General features: G+C 46.5%; 1 protein-coding gene across 3 annotated transcripts; it reads left to right on the top strand.

The window, feature by feature from the left end:
* The first annotated feature begins 3,244 nt into the window (after nucleotides 1-3,244).
* Nucleotides 3,245-13,156, top strand: Cdk20 (cyclin dependent kinase 20). 3 transcript variants are annotated; one of them, XM_076938844.1, is made up of 8 exons: nucleotides 3,246-3,468; nucleotides 3,763-3,876; nucleotides 6,400-6,588; nucleotides 6,773-6,894; nucleotides 7,049-7,111; nucleotides 7,676-7,799; nucleotides 8,137-8,292; nucleotides 12,498-13,156. In XM_076938844.1, exons 1-8 carry the CDS (start codon nucleotides 3,394-3,396, stop codon nucleotides 12,573-12,575), a joined length of 921 nt encoding a protein of 306 aa, XP_076794959.1. In that variant the 5' UTR covers nucleotides 3,246-3,393; the 3' UTR covers nucleotides 12,576-13,156. The 3 variants fall into 3 exon arrangements, with proteins under 3 accessions (XP_076794960.1, XP_076794959.1, XP_034366221.1); XM_034510330.2 differs by lacking the exon at nucleotides 12,498-13,156 and adding an exon at nucleotides 9,050-10,768 and having other exon boundaries at nucleotides 3,249-3,468; XM_076938845.1 differs by lacking the exons at nucleotides 7,049-7,111; nucleotides 7,676-7,799; nucleotides 12,498-13,156 and adding an exon at nucleotides 9,050-9,354 and having other exon boundaries at nucleotides 3,245-3,468.
* The last annotated feature ends 1,429 nt before the right edge of the window (nucleotides 13,157-14,585 follow it).

The following is a 14,585-nucleotide window of genomic DNA, read 5'->3' as shown; positions in this document are numbered from 1 at the left end:
TTCTAAGACTCAAACTCAGGTCCTCATGCCTGCGTGCAAGCACTTTACTGACTGAGGTGTTCCCCAGCCCATGACTGTTTAAAGTTGTCTTCTCCTGGGTTTAGCAGCTATTTTGTTGGAAAAAAGTCTTTTCGTTCAGAGCTCATAAAGTTGATTCTGACATTCCCCCCTTTCCCCCTCCCCCCGTTTTGTGTAGGCACAGCCTTTAAAATAATCTATCAGTTTAATTAATGTCCTTTTAATCTTTGGGATAAAGAATAACAGCTGTTTTGAAGGTTTTGTTTGTTCAGCTGAGTATCTAGATCTACTTGGCATCATTGTTTGACTAGGGGTTTTTGGTTCAGGTCTTTATTTGTGTGGGAAGTTGTATATGTTTGTACTGAGCTTGGATCACACTTTGAAAGTCTTATTTTTTAAAAAAGATTTATTTACTTTATGTATATGAGTTTACTGTTGCTGTCTTCAGACACACCAGATGAGGGTATCAGATCCCATTACAGATGGTTGTGAGCCACCATGTGGCTGCTGGGAATTGAACTCAGGACCTCTGGGAAGAGCAGTCAGTGCTCTTAACTGCTGAGTCATCTCTCCTGCCCAAGTCTTATCATTTTTTGTTGCTAAGAGCTATACATTTAGGCAATATATTATAGTGCCTCTGTATTCTTATTTTCTTTAGCTGCTTGCTCAAACCTAAACTGTATAATATGTTGTTGTACAGATGTGCAATTCCTAACACCTATGCCTTATTCATTTATTTGTTTTTGATTTTAATTTTTTGTATTGAAATGGGGAATCTAATTCGTAGCCCAAGCTGATCTGAACTCACTTATGTAGTTTGGACTAACATCAAACTCTCATTTTTAAAATTTAACTTATTAGTGTGTGTGTGCGCCTGCGTGCACATGTGCAGGTACATTTGAGTTATGGAGAATCTCTCTCTCTCTCTCTCTCTCTCTCTCTCTCTCTCTCTCCAGATTTTTCTATGTAGCCCTGGTTGTCTTGGAACTCACTCTGTAGACCAGGCTGGCCTCAAACTCAGAGATCTGCCTGCCTCTGCCTCCCAAGTGCTGGGATTTCCCCCTCCCATTCTTATTTTTAGTTGTTAGCATAGCTTCACACGCCACATACATACCACACACATATATGCAAACATCCAGATACATTCCTCAACCATATACTATATATACTACACACACACACACATACACACAAGCACACACACACTACACACATAACATACACACATGCCACATATATACCTCTTATGCATACATCCATATACACACATATTACATATACTCCACATACATACCACACACAATTATATACATCACAAACACCACATACATACACACGACACATACATACCATACACACATATGCATACACCTAGACACATCCCCCCACTAGACACATCCCCCACCATATACTATACATGCTATACACACACATACACAGACATAGACACATCCCTCCACCATATACTATATATACTACACACACACACATACACACACACACACACACACACACACACACACACCTACCTTGCTGGAGGCAGGCTACAATACTCATGTTTGTAACTAGCTCCTTCCTGGGCTCTCTCAAATGTGCTGTCAGCCTTCACTCTGGGTTTTTTTTCACCCTGGGCTTTTGATGGTATATCTTTAGAGTCCCCAGAGGGTATATTTTTTCACCAATAAGTTACAATGTGATTTATGTGTCTTTGTTCAAGATAAACACAGCCAGACAGCACGCAGTAAAAACAGATTTTAATCAGTAATTGCTGGCAGTAAAGAAAAGAGCTGAGCTAAGAGTGAGACCTGTCTAAAAACCAAAAATATCACATCCTCCACACACATGATACCCCCTAAAACATACACCACACACACACACACACACACACACTACACATATACACACCATATCACAGCACATACACATACCAAAAACGTACATTCACAGATACCATACACTCACATACACATATATACAGTACATACACCACACATACCACACATATTACATATAACATACACACAGACACACATACTACATATACCACATATACTACACACACATATACACATTATACAACACCACACATGCATGTGCACCTCTTACACACACACACACATTCCACACACAAACCATACACATACACACCACACATACATGTACACTTCCACATACACACCATAAACACATACACATACCATATCACACCACATATGTACATTCACAGATACCACACATTCACATACACATATACATAGTACATATACCACACACACCACACATATTACATATAACACACAGAGACACACCCACACAGACACACACTATATATACCACATATACCACACCCACATATACACACATTATACAATACCACACACACACCACACATACCTGTGCACCTCTTACACACACACACACATAATCCACATACATCCCATACACATACACACACATACCACACATACTGTACACCCCTACATACACACCACACACATACACATACCATATCACACCACATACATACACTTTCAGACATCACACATTCATATACACATACACACACTACATACACCACACACACATGCATACACGCACTACACACACCACACACCACACACACACACACACACACACACACACACACACACACACACTTGGCGATGTTTCTTGCTTGCCCTTTACCCCCTTCCCTGGCTTGGTGGCCAGTCCTATTGAAGCTTTTGTACTTCTAACAAAGCATGATCTAAACAAGAGTTAGTGCTTCTTTAAAAATTATATTTATATAAACACGGTTGAATTAAAAACATTAGCTGCGCCGGGCGGTGGTGGCACACGCCTTTAATCCCAGCACTTGGGAGGCAGAGGCAGGCAGATTTTTGAGTTCGAGGCCAGCCTGGTCTACAGAGTGAGTTCCAGGACAGCCAGGGCTACACAGAGAAACCCTGTCTCGAAAAACAAAAAAAAAAAAAAAAAAAAAAAAAAAAATTAGCTGGATACTTCCCGTTGGGTATTCCTGCCTGCTTCTGGAGTCTTCCACCAGCGCCACCTCCCTCCCAGGGGCTCCGCCTCTGGGGCACGTGGACACACCCTTTACTTTCGTAGCCCTGTCCCTCTCAGCCCCACGCACCAGCGTTTCTTGTCACGTGGCGCTATGGCCCGATTTGAAGAGTTAGATCACGTTAGAGTGACTGCCGAAGGCAGCGGAAAGGTGCTGCCTAGAGGGGACGTAGATTCCCGACTGAGCTCAGCACCGGTCTTTCCGGTCACGTGCTTTATGGAGCAGCTGCTGGACGCGTTATTGCTAGGCAACGCTTGCAAGCTCTGTCCTAAGCTGGATCTCTGTGGTGTAGGATCTGGGCGCCGCGGGCCGACATGGATCAGTATTGCATCCTCGGTCGCATCGGGGAGGGCGCCCATGGAATCGTCTTCAAAGCCAAGCACGTAGAGGTAAGACCGCGCCGCACGTGCAGTCCTGTGGGTGTCTGCTGCGCTCTCTCTGCGGTCTTCCGGTGTTGAGATCTGCTAGCGCGCAGGCCTCGGGGCTCTAGGATACTTGGCCGGGTCCCATCTGTGGCGATCCCGCTTCCAGCGATCGGACTGCGGGAGCGCGTCCCCTAGCGGACGGTTCAGATCTTCCCTATTTAGGGGCGGATCTCTGTGGGTGTCTCGCCCTGGGTGTTCTCTCCCTACCCCTACCTTGCCAAAGGTCTTCTGGCAGTGTCTGTACTCTTTCCTGCACAGACTGGCGAGATCGTTGCCCTCAAGAAGGTGGCCCTGCGGCGGCTGGAGGATGGTATTCCTAACCAGGCCCTCAGGGAAATCAAAGCTCTGCAGGAGATCGAGGACAGTCAATACGTGAGTAGGGCTGGGCTTAGGTGGGCAGGCGGGGCTCTCGGGTGGACTAGACGGGCAGCAGGTTCCAAGACAGCAGTTTCTTGACCACTTTCATTCATTTCCATCCCATATACACTTTAAAGGAGTCCCTTCTAATCCCCACTCTGTTCCTGCCTGCTTACTCCTTATTTATGCTCCCAGGACCACACCTGAGTACCTCACCGTCCCATTCTCTCGCTCATTTACACACCTGTTGCTCATACACTCCTGCATTTCCCCCCTTTAACGATTCTGTGATTTTTTTTCTCCTTTCCGTTTTGTACATGCTCTACTACCTTCCTACTTTTCCTTCCTTCCTTACGTTAGGCAGGTGCTGGGCCTTTGTATTATGCCCCCACCCGTATTGGTTTCTCAGCAGTGTGTACCCGTTGGCCCCTACTTTGTTCTGAAGGGTGTCTTAAAGACTTCATGCCTGGTCACCCTGAGTTCACCCTGCTTTTCTTTGTTTTCAGGGTCTTTGTTAAGCAAGGGCCATATTTGGTTTTTATCATCAGTTCATGGGTCTTCAGCTGGGTGACACCGGCAGAATGCCCCTGGGGCCTCCTAAATATTCTGGCCTGTGCACAGCACCAGGGACACTGAGGAATTGGTCTCATTCTGATGCCTGAGAACTTATGTGAGGTGGAATCAGTAGGAGGTGACGTGTATACACGTGTATCTGTGTGCTACTGTAATGTGAAGTGTAGTGGTGTATGTCTCAGAATTTACTGTAGATAAGTTTTCATTTCTTACCCCTTTATAATATGTGTACTATCTGAATGTAACAGGTGTGTATTTTGATTTGTTCAGTGATTATTTACTACTAAAAAAAAACTCAATAAGGTGGTACTTTTTTATTTTTTTTTGTTGTTGGAAATAAAAGGGCTTTCCAGGCATCTTGTAGGTGGGACAGGTGGTTTGAGATCCATAAGGATGCTGATGATTGCCAGCCATCCTGAAGTCGCCATTTTAACTGGTTAATTAATTTATACTTAACTTTATGTGTATAAGCATTTTGCATGCGTGTGTGTGTGTGTGTGTGTGTGTGTGTGTGTGTGTACTATGTGTGTGCCTCATGCTCATCGAGGCCAGAAGAGGGCATCAAATTCTCTGGAACTGGAGTTACGGATGGTTGTGAGCCACTATATGTGAATGCTGGGAACCAAACCTAGGTCCTCTCCAGGAGCAACAAGTACTCTTAACCACTGAACTGTGTCTCTAGTCCTAAGTTTTCATTTAAAAATACACTAGGGGATGGCAAAATGGCTCCGTGGGCAATGTTAATCCAGGTGAATGCCAGGTGGGTGTGATACCCCACCTGTGAGCCCAGTGCTTATAAGGTACTGGACAGGAGATCCCTGGAGCAAGCTGGCTAGTCAGATCAGTGTATTGATAAAGCTCTGAATTCAATAGGGACACATTGTCTCACTACATAATGTAGACAGCAATTAAAGAGAAGACTCCTGTCTTCAGCCAGGGGTCTCCACATGCGCATGCACACATACATGTACACACATGTGGACATACATCCAAACACACAGATGCATGTAAAAAAATGGAGTAGATTTTCCCCCAGGCTTTATATCTTTTTAACTAATTACCACTTCTTAGGCATCTCTTCAGGGACTGGCATCCATACAGGTTGCAGGGGCACAGGACAGAACCGAGATATGTTCATCCCCTAAAGGATGTAATACTGTTCAGCTGGACTTTGTGGCTTACACCTGTAACCTGGCACTTAGAGAGTGGAGGCAGGAGGATGCAGAGTATTAGATCATCTTCTACATAGTGAGTTCAAGTCCTTTCTTCCCCACCGCTTCCAAAAAGACACTCATTTCTTGTCCCTCTAGCTATCTCTGCCAGCCTTTGGGCCTTGTGCTTTCTGCTTTCCCTGCTCAGACCTCCTCCCTAGGCCTACCCCTGACCAAACCCCTTCTAAATAAAGTATACATGCTTCCTTTGCTCTCTCACAGTCCCACCACACTCTAGTCCTGTACCTTGCAGAACCTAAACATATTCCCTGTGTTGGGCATTTGTTCCCTGTTTTCTAAGCTCCTCAGAGTCCTTGCATCCTAGCTCACTGCTCTGTGTAGCCTGGGCCTTAAGACATCGGTAGCTACTGTGTGTGATGTGCCTTCATTGTTCCAGCACCAGGGCAGATGTGATTTTTGGTTCTGTCCCCAGGTTGCTAGGATTTCCTGTTCCTAGAGGTAATGGGTAACAGTTGGTACTTGAGTGTGCCTCTCAAGGCCATGTGACCTTCGAGAGGGTAGGATGGGTTGAGCAAAGGGGTGCTTGCTGCTGCCCACCAAGTCACCTGATCTTTTTCCTTATTATCAGGAGAATAAGGACCTTCTTATCTCTGGATAGCAGAGCACTATGAGCCCTGAGCTCCCTGGCTGTTTCTGCCTGGCCTGGTCTTCTGTCAGGGCCTGGGCTATTGGTGCTGCTGGAAGTCTGGAGGTGAGTCTAAACTCTAGAGGCTTATGGGATGTCTGCCCTCAGGTGGTGCAGCTGAAGGCCGTGTTCCCACACGGTGCAGGCTTTGTGCTGGCTTTCGAGTTTATGCTGTCGGACCTGGCAGAGGTGGTGCGTCATGCCCAGAGGCCACTGGCCCCAGCACAGGTCAAGAGCTACCTGCAGATGCTGCTCAAAGGTGTTGCATTCTGCCATGCCAACAACATTGTGCATCGGGTTAGTACCAATATGGGCTTTGTTGGGCTGGGGTGAGATAGTCCTTGAAGAGGATGCAGTCAGAGGGTCCTAAGGTAAGCAGCCAGAGGTATGGCTCTAAAAGGGATGAGGGCCTGGCTGCCTATCCACCTGTCCCGAGCCCTGTCTAGGTACAGGGGACTGATGCTTCTTTTTGTATGCACAGGATCTGAAGCCTGCCAACCTGCTCATCAGTGCCTCAGGCCAGCTCAAGATAGCTGACTTTGGCCTGGCCCGGGTCTTCTCTCCAGATGGTGGTCGCCTCTACACACATCAGGTGGCCACCAGGTAGAGGGTCTATATCCCTGCCTGTCCTCTCACCGGGGAAGAGATCCTTCTGCACCTTCTGTCTGGGCATGGGCTGCAAAGTTGGGACAAACTTGTATAGCTTCTTATCAGACTAGCAATCCCACTGTGATCTCAAACCCTTTCCCCCCCACAGGTGGTACCGAGCTCCTGAGCTCCTGTACGGTGCTCGGCAGTATGACCAGGGCGTTGACCTATGGTGAGATACCTGGGGCAGATGAGGGTAATGTGGGCTGTGGCAATGTTTTCTCTGGTTAGAGGAGTCTGAGCAGCTTGGGATCTGTGTTCTTCACTTGTTTTTTGAGTTGGTGTGGGGAAGGTTAGGAGAGTAGTCTCAGGTGAGAGGCTTCTGGGAATGGGGTAAGGTAGTCTGAGATACAAGGCATGTAGTATGCTTTGGCATCTGACTTGAGGATGAGATAGTTGTGAGCTAAAGTGAAGCTTGGGTCCCTAGGTATGAAGGTTCAACATTTTTGGGGACTGGGGAGATAGATAGTTTATGGTATCCAGAGGTCTGAGATTTGGGTTATTTTTGCATTTATGCTCTAACCCCAAATTGAGGAGGAGCTGGGTATCCCAGACATGAGGCTCTAAGGGTCTTGGAGCTATAGGGGATACTCTGTTCTAGATGTCTGTGGAGGAATGATACATGGTTGCGCTGGAAACCTCTGGACCCTGACCCTGATGTGAGGTGTTATAGCTTGTGTGGGTAGCTTGATCACCCACATGTGACATCTCCAGTCACTTAGATCTGTATCCACAGGGCTGTGGGCTGCATTATGGGAGAGCTGTTGAATGGGTCCCCCCTGTTCCCGGGAGAAAACGATATTGAACAACTGTGCTGTGTGCTTCGCATCCTGGGAACCCCGAGTCCTCGAGTCTGGCCGGTCAGTAACAGCCATTGCTGGGGAGGGGCCAGGTTTGCTCCATTCCCGAGTAGGAAGTGACTTCTCCCCATGTAGGTGACTTGGGCTACATTCTCCCTTGACCAGTGAAGATCAATGTCTTGGCCCTGCAGGAGGGACAGGTTTTATCTGGGTATCATCTCAGTAAGCTGGGCAAGGAGCAGGCCTTAGAGAGCAGGAGGAGCTGGAGGAGAGCATGCGTGGGTGGTGATGGACTCTGGGCTGAGTGAGGAACTGAATACCTGATCAGGTGGGAGAGCCTGATGAGGGGTGATGGGCGGGGCTGCTCTCATTGCCTCTTTTTCTCCTCTGGGCTCAGGAGATCACAGAGCTGCCTGACTACAACAAGATCTCCTTCAAGGAGCAGGCACCAGTGCCCCTGGAGGAGGTTCTGCCTGATGCCTCTCCCCAGGCCTTGGACCTGCTGGGCCAGTTCCTCCTCTACCCTCCACGACAGCGAATTGCAGCCTCCCAGGTAGGGTTAAAGGTTATTGTTTCTGATACTCTGTGCTCCGTAGCCATGGGGTCCTGCCAAGTCAGCGACTCTTAGAACCCGTGTAGGGTAGAATCCTTGTAGATGGGGTTTTGATGGGGTGTTCTCCAGGAGGCTCCAGGAGACTTCAGGAGAGGAATCAGTGACCCTTGCCCTCTGTCCAGCCCCTCTCCCTTGTCAGTGGTTCTTTCCTGCAGTGCAGGTGTGTGTTGTCTCTTTCTCACCCTGACTGCTCTTGGTTCCTATCCCTGTTTGCTCTTCTCAAGTCCTAGGCTTTCCTTTGGGCTTGTGTTCCTGTGTCCCAGCTCTTGAAAGCCTGTAGCAACTCTCTAGTCTTCCTCAGCCTTTTGCCCCAGTTTTATTATATGGATTGTCCTGGGAGACATGAATATAGGACATTGATAGCAAATCTGACCTGAGTCGAGCTTTAGTTTCAGGTGCTTCTGGGACTTGTGAGTTTCCAAGGAGCCTCCTGTCCAGAGGGAATGCTTCAATTGGGAGGAAATAGCTATAGAACAAACCCTCTCTATTGCTGGGGATATACTGTGCATTTTGCCCCTTTCTCTGGTTTATGTCCCTCACCCCTTCCTCTGATGGCAAGACTTTTTTGGCTCACTGCCAAAAGTTCATGTTCTCAGCAGTTGGGACAGTGCTCCAGGCATAAGCACATAGCAAGGTTTGCTGAGTCAATTGAATGATCCTGGGGACAGGTAGTGACTGGATTTCTTGCTACCCTCAGGCCCTTCTGCATCAGTATTTCTTCACAGCTCCTCTGCCTGCCCATCCATCTGAGCTGCCAATCCCTCAGCGCCCAGGGGGACCTGCACCCAAGGCTCACCCAGGGCCTCCCCATGTCCACGACTTCCATGTGGATCGGCCACTTGAGGAGTCACTGTTGAACCCAGAACTGATTCGGCCCTTCATCCCAGAGGGGTGAGAGGCTGGTTCAGTCTTTCCTGCTTGCCCTAGGAGCACCTCTTCCTGATTTGCCTCCGTGGCCTCCCCATGGCTATATATATATACCATACCTGGTCCTGCTCTTTAGCGTGCTTGAGGGCTGGGCTCTGGGAGGCAGAACCATGAAGATGTTCATTGCAGCAGAGAAAGAGACTCACAGCTTCCAGACACAGCCTCCGGGAACTGCTAGCTGTGTCCTTCTCCAGGGCCACCCCTCAGTGGTGCCACCCAGAGATGAGTCTCAGGCTCTGTCTCAAGGACATTGTTACTACAGCACCACCTGGTGGAAGCACAGAGTATAAGCTGTCTTCATATTGAGGACACAGCTGGGAAGTCAGACATGCTTTAGTTTTAGTCTCATTGGATCAGGATTTGAGATTCATGTAAAAGCCCTGGGTGTTTCTGCCTGTATTTGCACCTTGTCTGTTGCTTTTAGGGAAAGGACAAGGGTGGGCCTTAATTCGTAGGGGTCAGGTAGCCAGAGGGTGCCTCCAGGATGGGCCGTTTAGATCCTGAGGCTTCCTGTGCTATTCACGGGACTGGAGTGCTCATTTGGGAGGGAGGGGCCAGAAGCTGAAGCCCGGGGATGGACAGTCCAGCTCCCAAAGCACACTTTCCACGTGCTGGGTGGTTAATCAGGGAGCCTGAGGCTGCTGCGCAGATGTCAAACAGGCATTCCTGGAATTCATTCAGTAAATACATTCCAGTGTGGCTCAGCCAGCCTATTTTTTATTTCGTAGGGAAATATCAAGATGAGTCTAAAACAGTGGTTCTCTACTTCCCAGTGCTGCAACCCTTTAGTTCTCCATGTTGTGGTGCCCCCCACCTCAACTATAAAATTATTTTTGTCATACTTTATAACTGTAATTTTGCTACTGTTTTGAATCATAATGTAAATATCTCATATGTGATTCCCAAGGGGGTCAAGACTCACAGGATGAGAACCACTGATCTAGATCCCAAGATGTCAAGGAGCAAGAGGGGGGAGCAGAGAGATGATGGAAGAACTTGTGTATTGGCTATTCAGATTTACTGGAAGATTATATAACAACTAAGACAGGATATTGTTTCAGAGATGGATTAGATAGGCTCTTAAGTATCTATTATTCAGATGCGAGACAAAAATCTGCAGGTGGTTATGGCATACACCTGTAACCCTGGCACTCAGGTCAGACTCAGGGGAGGGCTCCTAAGAGTAGAAGTCCACGCTAGGCCACAGTGTAAGATCCTTTCTCAAAAGAAAAACCCAAAACATATATGTGTATATATGCATATATGCATATATATGTGTATATATATGCATGTATATAATATATACACATAGGAGATACATTACATTTTTAAAATGTTTGTTGTAGGCCTAGAGTCAGCTAGTGTTCCCTCGCTTCCTCTCTCTCTTTCTCCCTCTCCCCTTTCCCTCCCTGCTCAGACCCTTGTTAATACTGCAACCCACTCCACTGTAAAAAGTTCCTGCCATTCATAAACACATAAAGTCATGGTGCTTTCTTTCTCTTTTCGGTTTTATTGTCCTCTGTATAAGTCTAATACCCCTGAAGCCATCGGGCTTTGCTGTCACAGAAGGGCAGCCACTCTTCCAGGCCCTCCATTCCCTTCAAACCCAACAGAAAGATGCTGTCTCTCTCAAGTTCCATTCAGAGAAATATTCCTCTGAAGAGTTTCCTCAATCCCCAGCAGAGTCCTCTGACCACCTTCTGCTGAGGATGGGCTGAGATTCTCTCAAGAGTCTCGGATGGGACCAGATGTACCTGATGAGTGATGGAGGTGGGGCTCAGGCTTCTAGAAAGAAACAATTCGAAAATGAAAGGGGTGTGGTGGCCAGGACTGTGTGGGAGACAGCAGGTAGCTTTGGAATCTTCATCCAAAGTGCCTAGGTTAGTAATGAAGAGAGAACAGGAAGCAGGTCACAGGCAAATCTTTTACCTAGATGAAGCCTTCTGGTAAAATAGAGACGTGCACATTTTGTTTCTAGTTACAGACTTCCCAGTGCTGGGCAAGGACTTAGGGGTGTAATTTCTGCAAATTGCTCAAATTCAGCTATTTGGCTCCCTTCTGGAGACAAAAAGTAGCCTGTGAGATACTGTAACTCAATACAATGGCATCACTACAAACAAATGTCATTAAGTCCCATTTTATTAAATCCACCAAGTATTTTGGCACTGCAATAAAATGCAGCCGTCCATCAGTGTCCACAGGGAACTCTCCCAGAACCCTGCAGAATGTCTCTGGATTCTCAGATTCCTCGTGTAAATGAAGTATCTACATAAGCCCCACACAAAGGGCTGGCAAAATGACTCTACTGGTAAAGGTAACTTGTCACCCAGCCTGATGACCTGAACTCAATCCATGAGACCCATCTGACAGGAGAAAACCAACTCTTGACCTTTGCACATGTGCCAAGGCACACATGTATCTGCACGCACATACACATACCAATCTTTTCTTATGTCTTATCTGCCATTAATTCTATCGTGCATACATGCCTTTTTGACAAGAGTCTCACTATATAGTCCTAGTTAGCCTGGATCTTACTATGTAGACCAGGCTGGCCTTGAACTCACAGAGATCTGCCTGCCTCTGCATCTCAAGGGTTGGGATTAAAACTGTGTGCTACCACCTGCAGCCATACCATGCCCAGCTTTAAACCTCGAAACTGGATTTGTCTATTCTTAGCTCTCTTACTACTCACATCTATCATAAAATCTGAAGTTGGCTATAGTAGCATCCACCTGTAAACCTAGCTATACTAAAGGTTGAGAAACATGAGTTCCAGGAAACATGGGCTAGACGTCGAGACTAGTCTCAGAAAAGAGGGTGGGAACATAGCCCTTGCAGAGTGCCTGTCCAGCATGCACAATCCCAGCACTGCAGATTCCAGAATCAATAGCTCACATCTACAATCTCAGCACGTGATGGGGAGCAGGAGAAGGAGTTCAAGGTCATCCTGAGCTATATAGTGTGTTTAAGGCTAGCCTCAGCTACACAAAACTCAGTGTCAAAAGGAGGGGATCTGTATTGTATGCATATATGTGTAGAAACTTTTGCCAAATCATTAGAGTTTGTTTATTATCCCCAGAAATTGTCTTCATCTGCTTTGATATCAAACTATACATTTTTTATCCTGTTCTTGGAAAAGTTTGGTATTTATAATTCCACTCTTGAAAATACCTGTTTCACTTCCTTGTTAATACAAATAATCACCTTTGTTCCAGCTAGAACATTTACTCCTAACATCTAAATCACTACTACAAGCTGAGGGTGGTGATACAGGCTTGAGATCTATCATTTGAAAGATGGAGACAAGATATCAAGGTCACCTCAGCCACAAAGGGAGTTCAAAGCCAGCCTTATCTTCTCATCTTGAAAAGAACAAGCCAAAACCAGGGCAAGGGGAAGTAAAACCATCCTACTGTATGCTGTAGATTTGTGGTTTGTTTTATGTATTACATGGTTTTCAGCAGTGCCTACTCTATTCTACTTTACTACTTTACAAAGTACCGAGTGTGGTAGCTGCACTGTCTCTGGTGAGTCCACCATCTGGAAACCCACAGATGTTTTCTGTTCCTTTCACTGTTTCCTGTGTACCCGGTTATCACAGAGTTTAAAAAGAAAAGAAAAGAAAAGAAGAGAAAAGAAAAGAAGGAAAAAGGGTTTGCAGAGATCACTGAAGGCATTGGTTTATAAATCACCAAATGGGCTACTTTTTTATCAGCCTGTACCTTTAACTATTTCCAAACAGAGTCCAGACACAAGCTACTACCTGTGTGTACATAAGAGCTACAAGAAACTAATGGAGCTCAACTATGCTTAGAGTCTGCAAATATGTGACCAGAGAAATAAAGAGGTCAGATTATGAAGACATCATAATCCTGAAAACAGCATCTGTGCTTTCTTGTAAGCAGTTAGGCCAGGAGCCAGGCCTGTTTATGAATGGCAGGAACCTTTTACAGTGGAGTGGGTTGCAGTATTAACAAGGGTCTGAGCAGGGAGGGAAGAGGGAGAGGGAGAAAGAGAGAGAGGAAGCGAGGGAACGCTAGCTGACTCTAGGCTTTTCTAGCTGACCTCTGGGTTTTTCCTCTGGTTGCTTAGAAATAGTGACTGCCTGATCTTCCCTTCCTTCTCTGGAGCAGAGAGGCTTTATACAGGTGACAGATTCACCTCTGACCCCTGGCCTCCACCACTGTTGTGTGACACTATTTTGGGGGATATAAGAACACATATCTACTTACCACAGATAGGGAATCAACAACAGACCAAGGTACAAATATCACCAATGTCCAACTTGGCAAAACAGCTTTATTGGGGTTACTTATAGAAGCAGAAGTAACTCAGCACACAAAGCTGGAAACCTGGAGAACACTCAGCTGGTGTGAGATTCTAGGCAGCTCAGCTTACCCTATAATGACCCTTAGCAGTCCTTATAGTTGATATATGCTTGGGGACGGGGACTCCTAGTGAATCTTGTGGGTTTTAGGGACTTCCTGAAGCCTTTGAGTTGTTTACTTCTTGAGCTTAATCGGTTCCTTGCAGGATGGAATGCTTTATCTCCTCCTGGATCATCTTGTTTCTTTTTTTTTCTTTTTTCTTTTTTTTTGGTTTTTCGAGACAGGGTTTCTCTGTGTAGCCCTGGCTGTCCTGGAACTCACTCTGTAGACCAGGCTGGCCTCGAACTCAGAAATCTGCCTGCCTCTGCCTCCCAAGTGCTGGGATTAAAGGCGTGCGCCACCACCGCCCGGCGATCATCTTGTTTCTTGGTTAGGAATGCTGGCTGTTCTTCCAGAGGACCCACATGGCTGCTTACTGTGACTCCATTGCCAGAGGAACGGATGCCCCTCTCTGACCTCTCCTGGCACCAGACACACATGAGCTGCACAGGCATGCATGTGGGCAAATTACTCATGCACATAAAAATAAAAAGGTGTTAATTTTAAAAAATAATAATAAAATAGGCTGGGAAGATAGCTCAGTGGTTAAGAGCACTGGCTGTTCTTCCAGAGGTACTGAGTTCAATTCCCAGCAACCACATGGTGGCTCACAACCATCTGTAATGGGATCTGATGCCCTCTTCTAGTGTGTCTGAAGAGAGTGACAGTGTACTCACATACCTAAAATAAATAATTCTGCCAGGCAGTGATGGCACACATCACTTTACATTTCTTTACAAGCCTCTCTTCAAGATGGAGTCAGAAAATGTGGGCAGTAGGTGGCACTCTTGGCTTGTGTATGATCCACATTGCATGCTCTAGAGGACAGAGTCATACCTTGGGAGGAAGAAAAAGGAGGAAAGGAAAGCAGGAATT

Source organism: Arvicanthis niloticus, chromosome 8 (assembly GCF_011762505.2).
Source record: "Arvicanthis niloticus isolate mArvNil1 chromosome 8, mArvNil1.pat.X, whole genome shotgun sequence".
Taxonomy (NCBI): domain Eukaryota; kingdom Metazoa; phylum Chordata; class Mammalia; order Rodentia; family Muridae; genus Arvicanthis; species Arvicanthis niloticus.
This window is presented reverse-complemented; position numbering and strand designations above follow the sequence as displayed.